Source organism: Crocodylus porosus, unplaced genomic scaffold (assembly GCF_001723895.1).
Source record: "Crocodylus porosus isolate Cpor-Errol unplaced genomic scaffold, CroPor_comp1, whole genome shotgun sequence".
NCBI lineage: Eukaryota > Metazoa > Chordata > Crocodylia > Crocodylidae > Crocodylus > Crocodylus porosus.
This window is the reverse complement of record NW_017728909.1, coordinates 18,773,004-18,799,046: the sequence shown is the minus strand read 5'-3', so window position 1 is coordinate 18,799,046 and position 26,043 is coordinate 18,773,004. Positions and strand designations below refer to the sequence as shown.

Genomic DNA, 26,043 nt, shown 5'->3' with positions numbered 1-26,043 from the left:
GGCAGACACTAGGGGAGTTCAGTCTAATTCTGTCTTCGGTAAAGCAAAAGGCAGGGAAGGGTGGCATCTTGTAGACTAACTTATTCAGGAACACACAGGCTAAGTATGGACAGTCAAAAAGCTTGAGGTTGACTCACTTCAATCTCCGCAAGTTGGTTTAAGCTGCGTAGATTGAATTGATAAGCAAGTGAATGGACATTCACTTCTGATTCCAGCAATGCAGCCACGTGCCTGCAATGGCCCAGGCCACAAGCTGGGGGGCCCTAGAGCACGCCTCCTTGCTTGGCTGGAGCATCAGCTTGGGCCAAGGCTAGCCCACCCACCCTGCAAAGGAGGTTTGTGGGGGAGGTGCAAGGCATCCTGGGATGTTGGGGGATTGTGAGTTAGCTTAAATCTGGGTTGGGGGGAACTGGGACAGAAGTTCAATAAACCATTTTAACTTAAATCAGTTAAGTCCGATACTGCATCCATCCAGGTTTATCTTAAACTAGTTTCAGCTGTTTTGAAAGTGGTTTGTGTGCACTGAACTCCTGCTGTGTTACAGATTTGAACCAGTTTCCGATCACTTATTCCGGTTTAGGTGTAAGTTTTGTCCCTAGCCATAAGCTTTCATAGGCAACAGCCTACTTCAGCAGATGTTACAATGCTTTCAGGCAGTTGCCTGAATTCAGACTACCTTTCTCTGGGGCTTTTTACGTGTTACTCTTAGCATGTGTTAACCGCCCTTGAAACACTAGTGTTTGAGCATTCAAGCAGGATAACATGTGCTAAATGGTCTTGCATCATAGTAAAAGTAAGTCTTTTCCAGTGCGGAATATCTCTTGCGTTTATGTGTATGCTTTCATGTGCATTAGTGTATTTTAATGTGCATTAAAGCATCACTTTAAAAAAGTGCTCTTTCATTAATGTGCATTAAAATAGGCTAATGCGCATTAAAGCTTCACTATGGGCACTTTTACATGTGCTCCGGGGATGGCAGGGGAGGCGGTGCTTTAATTAGACTGGTTCCAAGAGCTGCTGTAATTAAAGCACTGCCACATCTTGTGTACCAGCCTCCCCATGCTCCCCAAAAAAGGCAGTGGTAGCACTTGAACTATCAGGTGGAAGCACTTGAGCTATCAGTGTCCCCACGCTCAAAAAAGGTGGTGAGAGTGCTTGAACTAAAGCCCGTTCGATGAGCTTTAGTTCAAGCGCCCCGCCACCACTTTGAAGTGCGGAGATGCTGATACACAAGATGCAGGAGGCTGCTAGCGAGCAATAACTACCAGACTCCAGCAGACTCGATTAATCCGTAATTCCAGCACATCAGAGCAGCCTCTGCACTCATGCATAAGTGCCCTAAAACCTGTGATCTTTCATTAATATGCATTAACGGCTAATGCGTATTTCCCTAGTGCCTCACAATAGAGGTACTTGATTTAATACGCATTAACTAAAGCATGTTAATACATGTGTAGATGCACCCATTGAGTAACACATCTTGTGTTAACTTGTGACTGCTCTATGAAGATAATAGGATCAGTTGTGGTCCTGGGACCCGTGATCCGCAGACTGTGGGTCCCAGCCCCAAGGCTGCATGGGAGTTTCCATCTGGCTCTTGAGCAATCCCAGAGCAGAGACCCAAAAATCAGCTGATCTTTGGTCTCAGCCCCAGCATCACACAGGAGTCAGTTCAAAGCTCCAGTGCAGACTCCGATCTATATTTAGTTCATGAGCATCTGTGTGGACCTGCTCAGAAAACTTTTAAAGTCGTAGTCATGTTTACTATGATCTACATATAACACGTGCTAAGTGTAACACGTAACAAGGCTCTTTCATATGAAGTCATGCCATCTTCATTCCACATTGTCTGTCTGGGACTTCTGAGCTGGTCCCTTACCCCTTGCTCTTGTTATCCACACTTTAAAAAAAAAATGAACATCAGAAGAAACAAATCAAATGCGTCTTACATTGTGGCAGCATAATTTCAAGTTAATTGAATGGCTACTTGCAAGCTGCAGTGTTTGTGGTTTATAATCAATGCATCTGGCCATTCTTCAGTGACTCCAGAGATGGATAAAATAAAGATTTGGGGAATTAATTACCATTCAGATGATGGTTACACAGACAGGAGGAATTGTGTGGGCCATGCCGCTGTACATGCTGACAAAACAGGTTGGATGCTCCAGCCAGCAGTGGGTCTCACTGGAGTTATGCTGACTTTATACCAGTATCAATGAGACAAATGAGGCTTTGATAGGGCCACTTAGAAGAATCAAGCTACCTAGGAAATGCTGGATAGATTTTGTCGCCTTGATGGCCTGACCTGAAGAAGGGTGCTTTGTCCCCCAAAACTTGCCTACATCTCTCCCAGCCATGTAGTTGGTCCAATAAAAGACATCACCCACAAAAAGCATGACCTAGGGGGACTTTTAAAATCATTTAGTGGATTTAGGAGCACAACTTCCATGGCCTCCCAGGCAGCCTGGAGCTACTAAGTACATCTGAAAATCTCCATTTATCTAGAAAGGCACTTCTGTGCTGCACTGCCTGAGCTTCTTATATTCCTTAACACAGTCATCCTCACAGCACGAATGTCATTTAGTATCAATGGGGAGCTGTGTCAGAGAGCTGGGGGACCAGGTCTTTAAAGATATTTAAAGATGCAGACAGGCACACCGAGCAGGATTTGAACATCCTTTAAAAAAATAAAATAAAAATTGGCTCTCGGTGACTTCGTCAAGGTCAAAAAGGAAGTCTGCACAACTGCACGGAACAAGTTGTTCTGAATCAAAGGCAAGGGTCCTATTCTATATACCGGCGTTCCTCTCCAAGGCAAGAAGTTGCCCCAACTGGCTGAAATACTGCTCAGGAAAATGCAAGCAGGCCCTTCGATATCTGAATTGTGACAAAACAAACTGTTTATCCTCCTGGGATGAGAAGGGAGGAGTCGGGAGGGACTCTCGCTGCAGTGCTACGCCGCACAGCATGAGAAAAATAAAAATGCATTTAAACGGCAACAAAGCAGATTGCATTTATTTATATATTTGTTCTGTGTAGATGCTGCCCTTCCTGACAAAGGCTGAGGGAGGCTTACCATAAGAAAACAGAATAACTTAAAACCTGAAGAGCAATAAGAGAATAAAGCAACTTCAAAGGGAACCACGCTATCCAAGAGACGCCTCCCTAAACCACATCTTGTCCTAGCTTTGTTTGGTAAACCCCTGCCCAAACAGGAAGATCTTACAGCGCTTCCAAAAGATATCCACGCATGGGCCTGGGTGGGCTTTAAGAGGAAGGGAGCTGAGGATCAAGTGCCAAAAATACCGCCCACCTCTAGTGGATTTGGAGCACTGGTCCTTGTGAGGAGGTTGCTCTTGGCTGATTTAGGCAGTGTGATGGGGGGAAAAATAAAAGCAAAATAAAACCCTCTCACTGTCTGAGACATAGGACAGTGGAAATGTCTGCCCAGGGAAATTGTGGTATCTCCTTCATTGGGGGTTTTGGAGGAGAAGCATGGTTGCATCTCTGCTGGGCGTTGAACTAAAGTTCCCGTCCAACCCTGTGGTTCTTTGATGTTGTGATGGCCCACCTTCCTTTTCCAGCAGGCCGTCCCAAACCCACGTGCTACAGGTAGCAAAATCAAACGGCATTATTGTATTATGGAGAATGTAACTTTGAAAGTTCTGTGCTTAATTTTTTTTTTTAAATTAATTCCCTCAGTTGATTTTCCACTTGCGCGTGGGCACTGTAAGGGCTGGGAAGGTATAAAACCCAACAGAGAATACAATGGAGAAAATATAAATTAAAATGTGCATGAAAGAGAAAATGTTGCCCCCCACCACCAGTTTTGACCATTTGGTTTTCATCGTCCAGGCTGAATAGGGTGCACCAATGTGCACCTGTAAATAAAAGTATTGGCAGTGCAAAGGAAGTTTGACTCTTAGGACTTTTTCAGCTTAATAATATAGGGTGCTTTACAAGCAGGGCTGCTGAACATGTCTGCTTCACAATGTGCATTCTGTGAAAGGTCCAGTGTAGCTCAGAAAACCCAGCTCTTCTCGAACCCTGGTCATGCACTGATCTCAAAACACTTCACCAAGGAGATAAGTAGCGGCATCCCCATTTTCCAGATCTGGAAACTGAGGCACAAAAAGGTGAAATACCTTCCCAGCATTGACCAACAGGGCACAGGTATACCTGCAAAGAGAACCCAGCTCTTCTGAGTACGAGCTCAGAGACTGAAAGCTAAAACTGCCAGATCCAGGTCCAATACCTGGAACCAGTAAAACTCAGTCTGGGTTTGGGGCGCAATAATCAAATGTGGGGAGCTGATAAGGTGCTAAAAGGGCTAAACTTGAAGGACCTTCATGTCCTTTCCAAGATAAGTTCACAGCAACTGCAATCTGCAGTGCAGGTCACAGAAGAAAGTATTTTTTGACCCACAGGTCAAAAACCCACAGGTTTTGAGTCTCAAAACCTGCACGCTTTTTCAATCAGCGATGTGAGCTTGTATTTCTGTCATGTGCAGCTAGGGGGAAAGACTCTTCAGTCCTCATTCAATGACTCATATCGATCACAGTGAAGCTGGCAGCAGGTCTTCAGGACTGAGCGGGCCTTAATTTAAACTGGACATCTCTTTGTAAGCAACAGAGGTTTCCTAGTTCCTGTCCCATTCTCAAATTCACTTAAAAAAAAAAAAGACTCAGGATGATGCAGGTAATGAAGGATTTGCAGTCAAACAGGTGACAGTCGTGAAAAGCCAAATATACGTTTTGAATTTCAGAACTTGTCTTATACAAGTACCAGTGTAGGTAAAATCTGAAATATCCAGGATGCATCAGGATTTATGGTACTCTAGTCGGTTACTGATGGCCAGATGTGTAAAGGCATTAAGACCCCAACCCTTGCCGATATTAGTGGAAGGGAAGTACCCAAATCAATAATCTGACTTCCCACCCCTTGGGCAGGGGCTAGATCCCATAGCTCAGGTCCAGGTATCTACCTTTGAAGATTGCCCATCTAGCAATGTTGTGCCCAGTTCCCAGAAATCACTGAATTCAAGACCTTCATGATCAAATTGACAGTTTCTAAGGGCATGTTTAAGTGCATGAATTAATTCCACTGATTTCAGCAAAAATATACTGGGATGCAAAGTAGACAGACCAAATTGCTCTCCAGGGGAAGCTGCTTGCAGGAGTTGCTGTTAGAGCATCCTGCTGTGAGATGGCAGGGGAAGAGGGACTAGCCTGTTTGCACACAAGCAGCTACCCCAGGCTAACTGCAGACACACAGCCCTTATGCTGGTGTAACTTATACCAAAGCACTTTGACCTCTGATTTGGTGAAGCATAATTTCACACTGGATCCAGTGGAGGGCTGGATGGGGAAAAAAGCAGCTCATCGAGCCACTTTGATCTTCATATATAGGGCCATTTCTCCTCAACCACTACTGCTAGGATAACTCAGTCAACCTATATTGTTGCTCTTTTTTAAAGTGTTTTTCCTTAAAGCATTTCCTTAAGCTTACATAGGAGGTCAGTATTACCATCCCTGGTACGAACCACAGAGAAGTCTTGCTCAAGGTTACCATCTTTTCCTGCCTGTGCTCTACCCATATGCTCATGACCCCATAACCCCTAAAAGTGGAGGGAAGAGATGAGTACAGCCAACTGCATGTATTTTGCCAAGCACCCCATCAGCCAAGTAACCTGATTTGCCTTGGATCATAGGGACATCTGTGAACCAGGAATTTAACCCATACTTCTCAAGTTCAACTCCTGAGGGAGGTCCCTGACCTCTCAAGCTGTGCAATTTATGAGTTAGTGATGAGAAAATGTCAATATGTGCAGATTTTGTTGATACAGGTACCCACAAGTTCAGCTAAACCTGTTTGTTCTCCAAGATCTTATGCACAGAATTGACAGATATTATCCAGATCAATTCCCGAATAGGCTCAGCAGGGAGGTAGCCCTTGATGGGGGCTATACAGAAATCTTGAGCTGATATGGGGTATTCGTTACCTAAAACATCTCCAGTGCAAAAAGCTGACAAAGGAGCATGAACCATTTCCAAATTGATCCTCTTTTAATGAATTCATTCAGCCTCCATGAAGAAAGGAGAGCTTTACTCCTTCCATATTCATGCTCAGAAAGCAGACATTAAGGGTGAGGTGAGTTGAAAATAATCTAACTTGAAAATAGCTACTTGCTAGTAAATGAAAATACCTGAGAAAAGCGGCATTTGGCCTTCTTTGCAAAGTAGCTTTATCTGACCTTCTCTTTCCTGACTCTCACTTGTTTAGCATTATACAGCTATTTGACTTTTTTTTTTAGATTTTTTTTGGGGGGGGGGCAATTTAAAAAAATGGTTATATTATTTTTTCAGTAAAAAAAAAAAGTCCCCATGGAAGATTTCCTATTTATTTGCAAAGACGTTCGAGATGCTCAAAGAAAATAAAAAACTAAAATAACCATCTTCCTGCTTATTCCTTTCCCATGCAGGGTGGGGTAAACCCCAAAATGGATTCTCCTCCCCCTCCAGTTTTAGCATAACCATTTCACAGGTTTGATTTTGTTGAGGAATAAAAATAAAGGCATAATACTGAGCAGATAAACGTTGCATTTTTTATTGTTTTAAAATCAGAAACTATATAGTAGTTTTTCTACTGGCGCTGCAGCTCTGGCTGATTTCCTGATAAATGAGTAGCCTGTATTTGAGATGGTTTATCATGGGAAAAGTGTATCTCTCCCCCTTCCTCTTTGGTCTGCCTCCGTGTTTCTTCTTCTGTCTCACACTGCCGGCACGTGGAAGGTGGGCCACAAAAGGTACACGTCCCAGTGCCATTCAAGCCAACAGTTTCCCCTTCAGATTAAGCAACACATTGCATTTCTGGACTGGGAGATTTTGAGTTCTGACTTGTGAAAAGACTCCAGCTTTGCTCTGGTGTGATGACTGCAAGGATACATGGATGGATATACATACCGAGTGAGCATTTCAAGGCTGTCCTAAAGTCTCAGTCAACTGAAAGTCTCAGCCACAGCCTTATACATATTTGTGAAGCATCGTTATGTGCTACCCTATTTTTCTGAACAGCAAAAAGCGGGGGGGAAAAGAAAGAACCACCGTACCACTTTTTAAAGGAAGGTCACTGCCACCATCGCTACAGTCCTACCTTTGATAGCAAAATGCATAATAAATGGGTTGTTATTTCAACTCGTTAGTGAGCCAATTCATCAGCAACTTCATTCATCCAAAAGGATTGCACTTACTCATCTATATTATATACAAAATGCACATCACTTCCAATAAAGGGAATGCATTTGCTATTGATGTGCTATAAACTACTACACAGAGAGGTGTTATTATATCCCTGTGTAATAACAAGCCAATTATAATGATCAGCAAAACCCTTACAAAAAGTCAATGCACCAGGAGTGATTATCATAATGCATTCTTACTGTTCGGTGCCATAAATGCTTTGCAAATTAATCGTGTAGCATATCTATAAATGTATTATTAATGCTGTATAATAACCCATTGACGATCAACCTTTACACTGAAAAGATCCCAGGATTGTAACGTGTCCCCAAGTTCACTGAAGATGTCGGGCTGTATTTACGGAGGCAGAATACACTGCTCACTTCTCACCTCCTCTCCCCTCCCTACACACACACACACGCATTGTTTCTTTTTGTCCAGTTGTTAATGAGACTCTACACCTCACTGGTTTTAGCTGTAGCCATCTTCTCTCTGCATATCTATAATATTGATCGTTAACTGCCCCTTCCACTCACATTATTTTCATTATTCTTGTATTATGGTAACACCTCTGGGCCTCATCCAAGACCCCAGGCCCCATGCTAGGCTCCATGCATAAACAAATCAGGAGACAACCCCTACACAAGTGAAGAAACGGTGAGAAGGAAAACCGAAGCAAAGCCAGATTAGGTGATCTGACCAAGGGTGCACAGAGCCTCAGTGGCAGAGACCAGAAAGAGACTTAGATGTCTTATGCCCCCAGATAGGTCCTCTTCTCCAAAGTATGTGCCTCTTGTTAACAAACTTTGAAATATTAGATACCTACATTTTGATGAGAAATTAGTATTTTTTTAACTTGGATTCCCTAAGTGATTAACAGGCGGAAACCAGACGATGAAGCGAATGGAAGGATCTGACTTCTGTGGGTTTGGGATCAGCCCTACTGAGTTGTTCAGAGGGGCAGAACTAACTAATTTAGTTTCTAGTGCATATTCTGTCTTTGATTCACTGCTTGACCCTGGGACACTTCCTGGGTACACCTGCACGTTCAGTTAGCACGTAGCAATAAACTCCGTTGTAGCTCATGCCAGAGTTTAGGTGCAGCATTTACACGTGTGCCTGGGAGTGCAGCACTCTGAGCCAGGTTGGAGCAGCTGCAGCTGGCAGGGGACCCAGCAGCCCCCAGCCCAGGGCTGCTCCATCCCAGCTCGACGTGCTGCAGGGGGGCTGGCTGGTACATGAGGGGGCCACAATGTGCAGCAAGCCCGCAGGCAGCCCCTGCACTTTAGCACCCTCGTGCACCATCTATATGTGCATTTCGACAGACTAAATAACTCCAGCATAGGACAGTATTTATCCCAGGCAGTGCTATCCTGCAGCAGAGTTAATTAATTTTCTGAGGTGTAGATGTACCTAATGAGTAGCTCTTTGCCTTCCTTGGGAACACCCGGTACCCCATACCTTCACAGCTTTCAGCAGCCATCAGCCATAGAGAGAAGGGACCTCTATACCATGTGCTCTCCAAGACAAGGCCCTTCTAACAGTGCAGCAGTCCATCCTAGTCCTTCCTTCAAGATACCCTCCCTGTGAATGAACTCAAGACATGATGGGGAGATTTGATACACGCCCGAGCCTAAGGGGAGGATCATTGCCCCCAGTGTCACAGTGGGATCTTCTTATTCAGCTCCTTCCTTTCCCTTTTCCTTTTATTTCATCTTCTTCCATCCTGCTGTTTTGGATTGTTTTTTAAGTGGAACATTAGATTATTTTTAGTAAACAGCCAATTTTTTTTCCCTTCCCCCCCACCCCCATCAAGCAATGATTCTGCAATACAGCACCCTTTTGCTGTTTGACATCAAATATGCAATGAATAGATATTTGAGTTTGGACTTTTTTTTTTGCTTCCTCCTGCAGGAAAGTGTAAAACAGCTGATTAATCTGGTTTGGGGCAAATGTCAGGAAAGGGATTTCTCTGAGATAAAGCAGATGGTGTTAGCAAAGAGAAACTTTCTTTCAAGTCAAGGGATGAGAAAGACATAGAGTACATGCAGACATTACTTTCAGATTGATCTAACTAGGGTTGGGTGGATCTAAATGCCGATCTGGGCAGATGTTCATGGAGGTTAAATCCATGAATAAAAAATCGTGGGCCGGATCTAAAGTAGTTCACCTGAGGCGGTGGACTAACTTCCATCAGGAACAGGTTAGCCCAGTCTAGTGATGTCTGCACACATTTGAAGCCAACCACTGGCAAACATCTGCACACGCCGGTCACGGTCTGGCTTGAAGCCATATGATCATAGACCAGATGGGGATAATGTCTGCATGTACCCTATGAGATTTTGTTTAAACTGATATAACCTCGGCAAACAAAGGCGGAGGGTTATTAAGGAATTTGCCTACCGTGCCTGGGTAGCAAACACTGAACGCAGGGATCCTGTTTCCCAGTGCCCTGAGCTATTACCTAAACCCCAGGTGTTCGCAGACGGATGCAGTCAGATTGCTGAAAGGACAAGATGGCTCTGACTTGCTCTGTGAGACTCAGAGCAAGGCATTTTGGGCACAGACAGAAGTGACAAGGTTTGCTTCATTTGGCCCCAAAAGTGCTTTCAGCCATGACCAAACATAAGTGCGTAGCTGCAGAGTGCTTTAAAAAGGCCTGATCCTGAGAAAATCTGAACCCTCATTACATAGAGAGAGAAGGGGGCTGCAAGAAGATGTGGAGACACCACCCAAGTAAGACCGGTGCAAATGCAAAGAGTGCCCAGGTAAGAAACAGGGGTCCAGACAGTCTCCCAAACTGGGGGGCATACGCAGCTAGGCAGGGCCTTAAATGCCTATATACCAACGCTCGCAGTATGGGGAACAAACAGGAGGAACTCGCCCTCAGAATAGCCCGTTCAGACCCAGACATAACAGGGCTGACAGAAACGTGGTGGGATTCATCCCACGACTGGGCAGTTTGCATTAGGGGCTATCGGCTTTACAGGCGGGACAGAGAAGGAAGGAAAGGCAGGGGTGGGCGCTGCACATCCTCTGCCAGCAAAATGGGGTCAGAGGAGCAAGCGGAAATGCTCTGGGTCATGATACAAGGGGGCTGTGGGGAGAGGGATCTAACGGTGGGGGTCTACTACAGACCCCCCGGCCAACGGGAGGAGCTGGACCGGGAATTTTCAGGCCAGCTTGCAGAGGCACTTAGGGCAAGGGATGTAGTTGTCATGGGTGATTTAAATTACCCAGACATCTGCTGGGAGGAGCAGTCAGCCAGGACGGGCCGTTCCAGGGGGTTCCTAGGTGAGATACAGGACCTCCACTTAATCCAGGAGGTGCACGGTCCCACCAGGGGAAATGCCCTGTTGGACCTGGTCCTGGCCATAGGCGATGACCTGGTCAGGGGCCTCCAGGTCCTCAATCACCCGGGCGATAGCGATCATCGCTTGCTGGAGTTCACCATCCAGCGCAGGGTGTCAAGGGCCTGCAGCAAGGCGGTAGCCCCAGACTTTAGGAGGGCCAACTTCAACAAGTTGAGGAGACTAGTGGGGGAGGCGCTGGGGTCCTTGAGGGCAGGGGGACTCAGTGTCCAGGGCGAGTGGTCGTTCCTTAAGGAAATGATACTCAGGGCCCAGGGGGAGTCCATCCCAACAAGAAGCAAGGGGGCAGGAGTGCCCGGAAGCCCCCCCGGCTCACGAAGGGCGTCCAGGAATGCCTGCTTGCCAAAATGGCGGCGTACACCCGGTGGAAGGGGGGTGCTACCTCCAAAGAGGAGTATACCTCCTCTGCTCGGGCCTGTAGGGGGGCTGTCAGGAAAGCTAAGGCGGACGTAGAGCTAGGACTAGTGTCCAAGATCAAGGATAATAAAAAGTCCTTTTTCAAATATATAGGGAGGATGAAGAAGGAACCGGGTAATGTGGGGCCCCTGCAAAGTACACTGGGCAATCTGGTGGTTGCGCCAGAGGAGAAAGCGGAGCTCTTTAACCAATTCTTGTGCAGGGACTGGGACTTCCCCACCGGGATGCCAGACGGACTCGAGGGGAAGGCCTCCAGACCTCAGGTTGGGGAGGACCGGGTTGGAGAGCTTGTGGAGGGGCTGGACGTGTTCAAGTCTGCGGGTCCAGATGCTCTCCCCCCCAGGGTGTGGAGGGAGCTAGCAGGGGTTATTGTAGGGCCCTTGGCATGGCTTTACGAGCGCTCGTGGTGCTCGGGCCAGGTGCCAGATGACTGGAAGATAGCTAATGTGGTCCCCATCTTTAAAAAAGGGAGGAGGGAGGACCCGGTCAACTACAGGCCCGTCAGTCTTACCTCTATCCTTGGGAAACTCTTTGAGAAGATCCTCAAGGAGCACATCTGTGATGGGCCGGCTTCAGGGATGATGCTCAAAGGCAACCAACACGGTTTCATTAGGGGCAGGTCATGTCAGACCAACCTGATTGCCTTTTACAATTAGGTCACAAAGGCAATGGATGCAGGTGTCGCCATGGACGTAGTCTTTCTGGACTTCAGCAAGGCCTTTGACACCGTCTCCCACCCCATCCTCATTAAAAAACTAGGAGACTGGCATTGATGCCTCCACAGTCAGATGGATTGCAGGTTGGCTCAAGGGTCGCACTCAGAGGGTGGTGGTGGACGGGTCATATTCGACCTGGGGGGAAGTGGGCAGCAGAGTCCCCCAGGGCTCGGTCCTTGCTTGGGCCTGCACGTGGGCAGTAGTAACCAGCAGCACACTTATAAGATGGGAAACTCCCTTCTTGAGAGCCCGGAGGTAGAAAGGGATCTTGGAGTCATTATTGACTCCAAGATGAACATGGGCTGACAAAGCGAGGTCACAGCTGGCAGGGCTAACCGCACCTTGTCGTGCATCCACAGATGCATCTCGAGCAGGTCCAGGGAAGTGACCCTCCCCCTCTGTGCGGCACTGGTCAGGCTGCAGCTGGAGGACTGCGTCCAGGTCTGGGTGCCGCACTTCAGGAGGGATGTGGACAGCATGGAGAGGGGCCAGAGGAGGCCACTCGCATGATCTGTAGGCAGACCCTACAATGAGAGACTGCGGGACCTCAACCTGTTCAGCCTTCACAAGAGAAGGCTGAGGGGGGACCTGGTGACTGTCTATAAACTCACTAGTGGGGACCAGAAGGGTTTGGGAGAGACCTTGTTTCCCCAAGCGCCCCCCAGCATAACAAGGAATAACGGTCACAAGTTGTTGGAGAGGAGGTTTAGATTAGACATCCGCAAGAACGACTTCACGGTCCGGGCGGCTAGGAGCTGGAACCAACTTCCAAGGGAAGTGGTGCTGGCTCGATGCCTGCCTGGGGGGCTTTAAGAGGAGGCTTGATGCCTACCTGGCTGGAGTCATCTGAGCCCAGTTTTTCTCCTGCTCAGGCGGGGGTTCAGACTTGAAGATCTACAAGGTCCCTCCGACCCGACTTCTGTGATTCTGTGATGTGGGTTCAGATGAACATGCTCGAAAATGGAGCTCATTCTGTAACTTACGTCTGCAGAGCTCCTGGCTTGTCTCTGTTTTCAGATTGGGAGGGGGAAAGGGAGTAGAGGGAGTTTGGTCTGGGGTTTTATCAGCTGGTGGGGTGGTAGATTGGAGCCCTGCCCCTGAGGTTGGGGGCTCCCATCCACCTGCACCAGTCTCCAGCTCTGGCTGGGAGCCCTAAGAATGAGCTCCATCTGCTCCCTTTCTCCTCTTCCCATTTGCAAACACCATCTGAGCTGGGAGTGGGGACTAACATTGCTACAGAGACCGGGCTGCAGGCTTGCAGCAAGCAGCTGGGCTCCCCAACTCCTGGACCCAACAGCACACTTCTGTTAAGTCTGGGAAATGATTGTAACTCATAGCACTGCCTGCAAAGCGCTATGAGTTGCAATGGGGAGCTGCTTTTCTGTCTGTGCCCTTTATGTGCCTCACTTTTCTTTGCTGTAACAAGCCCCCACGATTTCTAAAAAGCTTGTGAAAATCCTGTGTGGGAGAATTAAGGTCCCTTTATCATCATGGGGAGGACCCAGTAAGTATAGACCTGCTTTCTTTTGCATGAAAAGGAGCTTGTAGCTTTCCCATGCATGCATGCATGCTTCCTCCCTTTCCCTGGAAGTATGAGCCATATTTCTGAGGTGCAAGAGGTTGGGAGTCTAGGAAAGGGGTGGGCAGGCCAGGCCATTCCCTTGGCACTGTCATTGTGGATGCTGGAAATGATGATATTTCCACAGCCCCCTTCACAGCTTCCCAGGTGGGTAAAATCCTTGAAAGAAGCCCAGTGAGAGGATGCCAACTGGGGAAGACCTAACCACAGGGCTTCTGTGGAGCCGACCGCTAGGTACAGGCACAACACAGAAGAGCACGGCCAGCCTGGACATGCACAGTCGCATCTGAGCTTGGGACTCGAGCAGTGCTGGACCTGGATGGGAGACCACCTGGGAATCATGGGTGCTGTAGATCAAACGCAATGAATCAACAAAAACTGAATGAATGAAACATTTCCCTTTGGACCCAACTTTGCTGACATTGGTTGGTGGGAATCAAAAAAAAAAAAGATAATAGGTTGTTAGTAAATGGCATGCTTCTGACTTTTGGTGCTTACCCTGAATGAGCGCCAGACCGTGGAGGCTGCAGAGCCCTCCTACGTGCAAACTGGAAAGAGCAAGCAAGCCGAAAAATTCCACCATTCTGAATTATTCCAAAGCTAAATAATTCCCCCATTTCTGCACCAATCGCTGAGGTATTTGCATCCCCAAGGAAGGAAGTCATGAAACTCACGGTGAGCACGATGTCACAGCAGCTGCCCTGTCTCACGCACGCAGCAAGGTATAATGCGTTGCTCTGAGAAGGTTTGCGTGCAGAAGACACGGTAACGTGGCGACTTGCAGATGCTCCTGGAAAATCTCTCAAATCCCTCTGTGCAGGCCCTGGCAACCTTTCCACTTCACCCCACCTTTGGGCAGCACGCTTACTTATGGTGTTTACCCCGGGAACTTTCTGCATGTCTTACGAAAAACACTCGAGAGCTCCAGCCCCCACTCCCAATGTCTCTTCACGTAGAGATTAACATGAGGCCAGCGTAGCACGTACTGTGTCTCTTTGCATGTCTTCCTTCTCAGATGCTTGCCAGTCCTTTGAGAGGAATCCGGAAAGCATCAGTGCCTCTAAACATTATTAACAGAGCAACTGGAGTAGCAGGGGAGTCCTTTCCTTTAAAAAAAAAAAGTTAAGCTCACTACAAGCCAGGGGACTCTGGGACTGTGTTCATCACAATTTAACTCCAAGACCTCCTGGAGAAGTCGTGTGGACACAGCTAGAGGTGGGGGATATTCTGCATAACGAGAATGGGCTCTATGTCTCCTTCCCGTAGAAAGCTACATAGGGCATGTAACCTGTGCTGCAGATTTCCTATTATTCTTTCTCATAGAAAAATGAAATATTGACACCACTGAAGCTGAGGGGAGCTTTGAAACTGAATTTCCTGGAGCCAGAATTTCACCCTAAGTTTTTACAATAAAGTTTAACACTTTCAAATTCTGACACAGATCTGCCAGTTTGACCAGGGCTAAAACCTTATATAAAATTGAACAGAAAATGCTAACATCCTGCAAGGTATCTCAACCTCACTAGGCATTTGATAGAAGGGATAGCAGGCTATTAAATCCTGTAGTTTGGGATGCGCACACACGTATATATACACATACATACTTTCTTAACTTTCTTAAAGTTCTGTGCAAACTGCAAAACAATTTCCCCATTAATTTAAACCATTCATTTCCCCAAAAAAGGGAGATTAAACATTATTTATCACCAGATGACAGTTTAATCTTATGAAAATTATAAAGATACCTACTGATAAATATTGTAGTCTTTAACTTATTCCTAGCACTGGCAATCGGAGAAAACAATGAAATTTCCACTTTAGTGTGTCAAACCAAGCAACATTTTGAGGTTTCTCCTAAACACAAAATGGTTGATTTTTTTTTTTAATTCACCCAGAAACCTGTGTCCTTTCTTAATGTTGGCATTCTCACTTTTGATCCGTATCAAAGGCCAAAACTGAGAGTCTGTGTTTTGCTTCGTTTAATCCAAAGAAAAGAAAACAGAGCAAAATAACGACAATCATAGAAGAGTAGGGCTAGAAAGGACCTTCAGAGGTCATCCAGTCCAACCCCTGGCCCAAGGCAGGATCATCCTTATTCAGCCTATACAATCTATAATCTAAACTTTACATAAGACTATCACAAACCCTGACACAATAAAGACATCCCACCCTAAACTGCCACAGGTGAAGCTGGGAAACTAAGACAGCCAATGCCCGGCTCCTATGAAATGTTGTCAATATATGCTTAAGAGATCATGCCCCCCACACTGCAGGGGAAGGCAAAAACCCTCCCACAGTCCATATCAATTTGACCCCCAAATCCCTTCCTGACCCCGAATATGGCCATCGGCCTGACCCCAAGTGGAGGTGTTAATGCACATTACTGAGCAAAAACATAGGACATGAACCAAAGACCTTCCAGTCGCTGAGTATATTTTGGGCTCCCATTGGTTTCAAGTTCAAGGGGGAGCTACAGCGAGAACCTGGGACCTGTCCTCGTACCTACAGAGGACAAGATGCCATTTCAACCAAGAAGTATTTATGGAAAAGCCTTTCTGGGAAATGAGCAGTTCCAGCAGCCCTTTGTACCGGATGTAACCTGGCCCCAAAATGCCTCCCCAGGCTTGGACACACCGAGTAGGGTACATGCATCGCAGACTTGAAGGAGGTTGGCACTCTTGCTCTGCATCTGTATAACACAACCTGCCCATGCTCCCACCGCTACCCACCTTCCTTCCCAAACCAACACTTGAGAGGTGTATAATAAGGTATAACTTCGGTTTCTTTGTTGCTGAAGCTGACCTTTATCTTGGAAGTCCTAATGAAGTCCTTTGATGTACTCCTAAGGTACGCAGCCGCCTTTTTAGCATTCTGCCTGTCTTGCCTGCTGCAACGGGTGGGCTCGCAATGAGTGTAAGTCTTCCTACAATGCTTCCCCTGGGTCCCAATTGTTCTTTTTTTCCCATAGTTGCCCTTGAGTCATGCTGTCCTGCAACACTGCAAGCCCATAAGCCGCTTGTCAGTGGGGAATTAGGACAACGTGGCTTTCATTTCAATGCCAAACAAGCTAGTCTGGGCCCCGTCTTAGGATCCTGGCAGAAAGGAGCAGTAAACAAAAGGTAGTGGGTGGGAAAGGAGAAGATAATTAGCTAAAAAATGCAGTGGGGAGGCTATTGTTGGGCTGGTGGGTGAAGATGACTCAAGCTGCCACCAGAGCGCTTCGCAGCTCACAACCACCTTCCTCAAAGCAGCTGCTGCTGGCAAGAGAGTTTTAAAATCCTTTCCAGAAACTCAGGCGTGTGTCTGCTATTAGCTCTCTGCATTAAAAAAAAAAAGAAAAAAAAAAAGGAGTAATTTGGAGGCACATACCCCGTAGGCGCACTCAGCAAATTGGCCAGCCTAATTATTATTTTTTGGTGTGTCTAATTAAATAGACAAAAGACCATCCCTACACCCTCGCAGTCGGCTCTGGCTCTGTCGGAGCGCGCAAAATGCTTCCTCAGGCTGCGAGCAGCTGAGATTCGCTCCCGTAGGAGGTCATCCTTTGACAAGTGCCCTTGGCATACCCCAAAATACTGAGACAAGGGGCCAAGTCTCCAGGCGGTGCAAGCGGGTGCATCTCCTTCAGAAACAAGGGAGCTGCAGAGAGGGGATTTTGATCTGTGCCGCATGCAGGATGCGTGGCGTGGCCCTTCGCCACGGTTAGGAACTCACCATTTGGTGGACCTGGCTTGGTTATCTGCAAACCAGGGGCCAAATCCTACACTGTCGACTCATGTGAGTCACCCCGGATATGAATAGTGAGAGGTTTGCTTTCTTGCAGCACCTGCCCAATGCCCCCTTATCCCATGTAATTGCACCGCTCTTACTGAACCCCTGTCAACCACCCTTTCACAATGCCTCGTCTTTATCTATAATCTGCATACAAAGCTTCCCATTCAGTTCTGCCACTGGTGAATTTCAGCCTCTAATTAATTTGATGAAAACCTCTGGAACCCAAAGCCTTTGACTAGAAAGAATACAACTTCGGTTCCTTTGCTGAGATCCATTTCAGTGCCTTTAGGCAGCTGTTCCTGGATAATTCAACCACTGCCAATAGAAAGATGCTATTTACATTAATGAGGAAGGGACCACATCTATGCAAAAGATAAAAGGGTTGGTTTTTTGTGTGTGTGTATTACCCAGAGAAGAGCCAAAGCATTGTTAAAAGACAAGTCTGGCCTATTCAGAGATCGTTACTGATGTATGTGCACAAACAACCTTGTTGGTTATGTGGCCGGCACTCTCCCCTTCTTATGGCAATCAGAGAGTAGGAAAAGATGTAGTGGGGAGGGAGGAAGAGGTCATGAAGATCAAAATATTGCTCTGCACTCGTAACATCAATTTGGTTAAATAAGCAATCCCAAATAATATCCATTCTTTGTTCTTCACAACTAAAAATGACACATATGTACCACGACACCTGTGCTGGGGCAACACCTAAGAAGCAGCCTCCAGGTTTTGAAGGGGACAGTGCAGCATCATCTAATCAAATCTGTTTGAGCACCCCCTGAAGGAGGCAACTCCTTGTGTGTGTGTTTGTGTGTGACCTATTGAATGATCAACGAGCAGAGGGTTCAAGGTTTGCCTTATCCAGGCAAGTAGATACACACAGGCAGCTTCTGATCTCAGTGACACGCGTGCAAACCAGAGGACCTGCGCATCACTCATAAAACTGAGATGAGAGGGGGTATGCATTTATGTATACACCTCATCCCACCAGCCGAGCATATACAACACATTGCACCTCTCTCAATATTTCCAAATGTACGTATGCGGTCTCATTTGGCTTTCCCCAAAGTTAGGGAAGAGTCAAGGCATCCTCAGTTACCCGGCAGACAGCATGGCCACAGTAAAACAGACGCAGTCAAACACAACGCCTTGTCCTAACGAAACATAACACCTCTGCAGCTTGGCCTAACGGTGGCACGTGGCAGGCAAAAAAAAAAAATATAAAGTTGCCATCGACACCGTTAAACTTTGTTAAGTCAGCGCCTGATGCTTCACTTCTTAACGAGGCAGTTATTTGTTTCCCAGGCAATCGCTGGCACCTGCCTGCCTTTTAAAATCAAATAATAATTGAATATGAGGAAAGCGAGACGAAGTAAAGGAGATTTAATAAAGAGAATCTTTGCTGCAGAGGGAATTTTTTGGCAGTGATTACGTTACTAATTGATCAGCACATTGCCTGAGAGAAGCCAGAGACAACAATTATACTTAGCACTGTGGCTGAGAGCAATGTAGTCTACTACCTCCTCGGCTTTCGCTGTCCGCTGGCTTCACCTGGATCGGTCTGTTCATCTGCAAGGAAAAACAGAGAAGCACAATTAGCAATGGGACCACGAACAAGAGATTCTCTTCTTCTTGCCTGTTTTGCCTCGTGTTGGTGGCGGTGTGATTTTTTCAATGCGGAGCTTTTTTAGAGCCTGGTTTTCTTGACGTAGAAAGCAGCCCCAAACCAACAACCTGCCCATGGAGTGAATGACATTAGCCCAGGATCCCTGTTTGATGGTAATTAGTCTTGCTTCGTTGACTCCGGTAGAGATTTGCTTACTGGTGCTGGGAAAAGCGGGGGTCAGATCCACCTACAGCTGGCCACGAACTTTCCCATAAAATAAAATAAAATAAAATAAAATAAAATAAAAGATCCTTTGGTTGGAAAACGATGGTTTGTCAAAACAGGAGCATTTTCAGAAACGCAGCCATTTTGATGAAACTTTTATAGACCAGGTTTCGCAGGACTGGAAAATGGCTAACCAGCCTGGTGGTTAGGGCACCCCACTGGCAACCCTTGGCTCAAGTCCATCAGACTTGGGACTTGAGGCTAGGCTTCCTACATCCCAGGGGGGTATCCTGACCATGCGGCTAGGCAGAAGGCCGGTCCCTGCCTCGTTGTTTCCATGAGAAATGGGGGAAAGTCTCACTTGGAAACCTGGGAATATTGTTTCTAAAATGGGATTCTTGTTTGCAAGCCAGGCTTAATCCCGCTATCCTCACCAGAGCTTCAGTAACCCTAGAGCAGCTCAGTACTTGGGAGGAGGAGAATCAGGTATCCTTGCTCATTTTGGCTAGCAGTGCCTAATGTTAGGGGAATATCTAAAGCGCTGCTGTAGGTTAGACTGGATACAACAGAGCTTTTCATCTCAAAGGATTTCCACGGTTCCTTCCACATCACGTTGGGGTATGGAAACAATACAAAAACTACTCATTTTGTAACCCTGATCCAAGTGCAGCCACCTCTGGGGTGGGTCACATTAGCCATTTAAGAACCGGCCACAGGACAAAGAGAATTTGGAGCAGGACGCACGAACGGGGTGGGCAGAAGGAGCAAGAAACCTTCACCACCTGCATTTCCAATAAGAAGCCAATTGCAATAGGGGTGCAGTGCTGGTCAGGGCATGACCCATTGGACGAGGAGCAGGGAGGGCTGAAGTGCACCTAGCATGCCCTTCTCTTGGATCACGGAGGTGTTTTTTGCTCCTGGAGAGAATAAGGTGGGTTTCTGAGTTGGCCAGAGCTCCTCTTCAAGGCTCTGCAGCCAGACATGGTGCTGCCTCTTGCAGAGTCTGGTTGCTAGCCACCATCTAGACAGGGCACGCATCAGGAGTCAAATAAAATGTTGAAGGATTCTGAGGCCCTCACATGCAACATATATCAACATTAACTAGTTCTCAGGATTTGCCTGCCTGCCAGCCTGCACCATGGGCACCAACAGCTTGAGGAGGAGCACAGAAAAACCACAGGTAGACAGAGGCCTGGAAAGTGCGGGGTGGTTTTCCAGGGAGATCTTGCAATGCTGTCAGCTTGGGCTACTTAGGCATTTGCTAAGAGAGAGCCCATGACTTGAAGCCTGCAATGTCTCCAAAGCTAGTAATGGTTCAGATCTCCAGTTTCTCTTTTTTTTCCCCCCCTGACTTTTTTCAGAGGCTGGCAGGAGAGGGGAGGGCTGGGTTGAAAACCGGAACAGCCAGTACTAATGGGGGTCCAGTTCCTTTGTGCAGGTCTGCAATGGACCAGAGAAGTTATGCTAACAACATATGAATGCTAAATTATTGCTTCCTGCAACAGGAGACGCACGGCAAGTTAATTCGTGCATACCTGGTGCAGCGAGTGCTCATCTCGCCTCTGCTCCTTCCACTCACAAATTCTGCAAGGACGATGGCTAAATAGCTTCTCCGCACCCCTCTCCTCAAACCCTCCTCTTACCATCCAGGCTAACCAGCGCTGACACCCTCTGCCCATGAGTTTGGGTTCATCTTAGTCGGACAGCAAGGCGGGTTTCATTTCCACTTCAGAAAGTATTTCATAACCACCTAGATTTATCCTAATTGCTCTGCAAACATATTTAGTATTAAAAACCTATCAAAGCACCTGACAAGTAGCTTAGCGTGATGGAGGGCCTAGCGGAGCCTGCCGCATTGTTGTCTTCAGAGGGAAATGTGCTTAGACATAATATGACTACAGTTCAAGTCACGCTCGCATTAACCAGGGAGAGGTCTGGCTTGCAGCTTAATGGCTCTAGACATCAGAGAACAACGTGTGCTCTCATTTCATGTCCCCGTGAGCCCAGTAGAGTCAAAGGAGTTGAACTGGTGCAAGCAAATGGCAGGGTTTGACCTTGGGAACAGGAGCTGGCAATTCCCTGCTGATGGAGCTGCAATGACCCCATGGTGGGACATCAGCAGGGACTCAACCTAGGACTTTCAGCCAAAGTACGGGCTTTTGCTACCTGCTTTAGCTATGGGGAGGTAGCAGTTTGTAGGGCCCAAACACATCACAAGGTTGGTTTTTTTTCATTGCCACCCATCAGCTCTGCAGTGACAGCGGAGCCAAGTGAGCTCTTTCCACTCCATCGGCTTCTCCCGTCCAAGCACTTGACCACAACTACTTGGCTTGCGCCTATGACACCCAGCTGATATCCCAGCCAAATGCTAGACAGAGCCAGGACTGCTTAGCTGCCAAGAGCTGATGCCTTTAGTCCAACAGGGCCATAAACTGAATGCACCATGGGCAATTTAGTGACCTATCCCCCATCAGGGACTGATCCAAAGCCCACTGAAGTCAATGGAAAGGCACCGATGGGCTCGAATCGACTTTGGATCAGGGCCTTAGCTGGAGTGAAAACTCCTCTCCGAGCGATGGGGCCCGGCAGGATCAGGTGCAAGCGGCAGGGGAGGCAGCCCTTTGCCAGGCAGCGTGGAGAGAAACATTTGCCGGGGACATGCAGACAGAGATGGAGAGAGGGGGCGGAGGGGAAAAAAGGAGAGAGGAGAAATGCCAGAGACAGAAGGAAAGAGGGTGGGAAGAAGTATTCAATAGAGGGGGGGAAAAAAAAAACCTGGGGAAATTAATAAGTAAAAGGCTAGTGTAATTTAATGTACACTATGATTTATGCACTTGACAATTTCTTTATAGACCAAAGAGAAAGTGCTGTGCACACGGAGCCCATAATACAAATTGAGATCATCTTGACATGAAAGACACCAATTACAGGGAGAAACATTGAGAGGGAAATAATTAAGTTTCCTCCTCTCTATCTAGGGAACTTTCCCACTCCCTCTTCTCACGAAGAAAGTCGAGAGGGGAGGAGGACGGGGCTCGACGGGGAGGGAGGCAGAAAGAGGGGAGACAAGTCTTGCCCAAAGGGAGACTAAGCTGTATAGAGACGCAGCGCGGTGGGTAGCACGACTCAGACCTCCCCGATTAGTCTGGGATAGATGGGGTGTAGGTAGGATTTGCTTGGGAGGAAATCAAAGATCATACCCTAATGCATGGACCTCAGAGGGGCCTGCCGGAAGCAAGAGGCCTTTTCCCAAATACCTCCCACCTCTCTGCTGCTGTTTCACCCGCCAGCTTCGGGACAGCACGGCTCCTTCGGGAGATGCACGTCTGTGGCTGCCTCCACAGAGCCCTCTGAAGGGAGCTCAGGGAGGACGACCTTCCTATAGTGACCATTTTCGCCCGATCTGCCCACAGAAAGCACCCAATCGCCGCAACCAAACACAACGACGCGGCTGCAGACAGCTTCAAAAACGCCCGATCGGATGAAAATCTGAACCGTCGCCACGAAGAGGTTTCACAGCCTCTCCTCTAACTTCTGTCTGCGCTGCAGATGCGCGGAGGAGAGCCCAGGCCGGAACGGCTGGGGTGGTTTTAGGGAAGATTTTAGGGCTCATGGGGTGATAAGGGAGCGTCTGTGCCTTCCAGTTGGGATCTGCAAGTTCCCCAAAGTTTGCACGGGCTCTGCAGTGAGGTTCACGCTTGGCTTGTTACACGGATAGTCTCAGAGGCACTAGAGACGGAAATTCCCATGTCCATTTGGGTTGTCCACTTGGCCGGGCATGAAACAGCTGTTTCCCGGGCTTTCATTTAGAGGTGGGTTTGTGGTCCCATGTTCTGCTGGGGAAAGGCCCCCGGGACCTTCCCCACTGCCCAGCAGAGACGTAGGATTTGCTTTAGATGCAATCAGCAATATCTCAGACACCAAAGTGAGATCAGCCTCTGCTTCACAGAGGTTTGAAGGTCACGCGTGACCCTCTGTCCCCCCCCAGCAGTGGGTGGGCTCCTCACACTGTGGCCCCTTTGGGCTTGGCACCTTTCCTCACACCGGCCCGGTGTGGCAGAGCAAAGCCTGTATCCTGCTTCGATTGACTCAGATGTTAAGGCCAGGAAGGACTACTGCAGTCACCTGTCCTGACCATGCTGGTAGCTCCAAGCACTGCCAGCACAAGGCTTTGTCACAGAGGGGAGGACTGGAGGCATGGAGGGGCGAAGTGACTCACCTGAGGCCATGCAAGAAGGCGGTGGCAGAGAAGGGAACTGACCCCAGATCGGGGGCTATTGCCCCAGCTACCCAGCCTCATCGGGCCCCTGTCGCCCCTCCACATTCAAGTCATATTTCCTGGTTCTTTATCCACAGCAGACCCCCACGATTTATTCCCAGCTCCGTCTCTGTCCCCGGGCTACTCACGTCACCTTCCCCGTGCCTCACTTTTCCAACCCCAAGGGTACCCTATTTCCCCCCAACCCACTGGCTCTCATTTCAGTCAGGAGGGTGGCCCCTTTGAATACATTCAAGCCGTCTAATGGAAAATTTGGCAGCTGACATCTTACCCTGGCAAACATCCCATCCCGTAGCCTGGCGCCAAGTCAGGCTCCCCGCGCCCCACGACCCTTTGCGCCTGGAGGCTGCCACCCCCCCCGAGAGACCGCTTGACGGGCGGCGTCCGCATTTCTGCCCGCGTGGACCACCTCTCCCCCTCGTCCTCGGACCCCCAAACCAGCAGCAGCGAGAACCAGCCCCTCCACGTCCTCCGAGCCCAGCCCCGGCCGCGCCCTCCCCGCAGACGCCAGCCCGACATTGTTTCTCATGTCCAATTACGGCCTCCGCGGTGCCACCGTTAAAAGACAGCGCAGGTCCTCCTGTCAGAAAGCGTTTGAGTTACAAGAAGCGATGAATTACAGCAAGCCCTTTTTTCAATTCTCTGCAGAAATGAAATGTCAGAGCTGGCTGCTGTATATTTCTCAGCACCATCAGCTACAGGCCAGCACGGGCATTAGACAAGGGACAGATGCTTCTCTGCATTGTGATTTTTTTTTAAAGGTTTTCTTCTCCCCCCCACACCTCCTCTTCCATCCTTGCTTTTTCTGCTCCCTCTGGCTTTGAAATTAATTTAGAGCAAGTAGAAGGATCACCTGGGAAAGGAGGGGAGAAAACAGAGACAGCTGATTACTCACTGTCTCCATCTCCCTCCATTCCTCTTTCTCTCGCTCTCTCTGTTCCCACCACCCTCTCCCTTCCCCAACTCCCTTTATTATTATTTATTATCTGCACTGCCTAAGTTTCCAGCAGGCTGGGTCGGGATCGGGGCCTCGACGCATGATGTACAAATGCAGAGGGAGAAAAAAAAAAGAAAAAAAGAGACAGTCCCTGCCCCAAACAGCTTGAAATCTAATTGGAGACAAGGTGTGCGGTGTGACGAACACCAGGAGGGAAAGCAGGAGAGGAGGAGAACGGAGATCAGTGGAATTGGATTAAATTACCCCGTGCCGAGCTCCACGCCGCTGTGCCTAGATAGGTACCTGACGAGGCTCATTTACCGTTAGCTCGGCTGCCTCTGCACCTCCGTCTGTGGCGGACGCGGGTCCTTAATTAGCAATTACATCCATGCCACACGAGGCTGAGTTGAATCTAGTTCCTCTTCTGGAGATTTGGCTCTGTACCGAGGGGTCGTAGGCTGCAAACTCGGTGCTGGGCTTCACGCACATGTCGCTGGGGGAATTGTAGGGCCTGAGTTTCTGCTGAAGGCCAGAGGAGACGATCCCAGCAGATACAGCACGTAAAACGTGTCAACGGCTGAGGGCCGCTAGTCGGGACTGGGGATAATTAAGTGGAGCAGGACCTGTTCCTATTGAGTCCCGTTCAGAGAAGACATTGCTTTTAAGACTAGGAAGAAGAGAGGTTTTCCTGACACAACACTGGCCTGAAGCTCAGGACACCTGGGGTCCCTGCCTGGCTCTGCCTCGCTACATAACCTGGGTCAATTCACTGCTCTGTGCCTCAGTTTCCCCTTCTGCAAAATGAGGGTTCAGTGGTACTTTGGCGAAGCCCCTTGGTACCTTCTGGATATGAAAAAATATATAAATATAAATATGTTTACATATAAATATATATATGTTTATTATATGATATTACATATTAATATGATATGATGTTATGTATAATATTATATATCAACATTAAGATATTATATATTAATATAATATGATGCCATATATGATATTATATATATCAATATTATATTATCTATCAATATGAAATGATGTGATATATATTATATATCAACATTATGATATTATATATTTATATGATATGGTGTCATATATGATATCATATATCAATATTCTGATGTTATATATTAATATGACATGATGTTATAAATGATATTATATATCAATATAATGATATATATCAATACATGATATTATATATTAATATTGTGAAGTTATATATTAATATGATATGATATTATATATGCTATTATATATCAATATTGTGACATTATATATTAATATTATTATTACTACTAGTACAAACCCGAAGTCCTTGCCATGCCTAAAATAGGCAGCTTCACCAAGCAGAAAATCATGACACCCTCTCCTCACAAGCTAGCAAAGTCCTGGTTCTCCAACACAGTCTCCATAAGGGCCGAATGGGTCACCATCCGATTAAGGGGCCCTGCCAACCCCTGAACTTGAGAACCAGAAACCCAGAGCAAGCACAGCGCCTAGACGGCGACGCATGAGCTGAATGCACGCCAGCACGGTGCGAATATTGAATGTGCACAGGATGAGCCGGTTCAGGCAGAAAGCTCCCTCAGCCCCGTAAAGTCAAGCCAGGTCGGAGCTTGGGATCTGACCCAAACCCTACTGATATCAACTACAAAATCCCTGTCGACTTCAAAGACCATTTGGATCTGTTTTTTTCTGAGGAACGACCCCCCACCCAGGTGCTGTGTTAAGTGGAGCTGATGATTCAGGACATGGCAGTCAGCCCTCAAGGTCAGCTCTGACCCTCTGCTCCTGTTTGGTGACAAGGGATGCAGTGCTGTCATACCGATATGCAAGATCACAAGCTTTCATTATTATTTGTACAGCCGGGTGCTTTTTGGACCCCCCAAAAA

General features: G+C 47.5%; 1 protein-coding gene across 10 annotated transcripts in view; it reads right to left on the bottom strand.

Moving 5' to 3' along the window:
* Positions 1–26,043, bottom strand: part of CELF4 (CUGBP, Elav-like family member 4) — an 860,358-nt gene that overhangs the window by 378,523 nt on the left and 455,792 nt on the right. For all 10 annotated transcript variants that reach the window (XR_002100356.1, XR_002100357.1, XM_019531828.1 and 7 more), the window contains exon 3: positions 18,613–18,661. Coding sequence is in view for 8 of the 10 variants with exons in the window: in XM_019531828.1 (XP_019387373.1) it covers positions 18,613–18,661 (49 nt within the window). In the remaining 2 variants the exon portion in view is untranslated. The remainder of the gene's footprint in view (positions 1–18,612; positions 18,662–26,043) is intronic.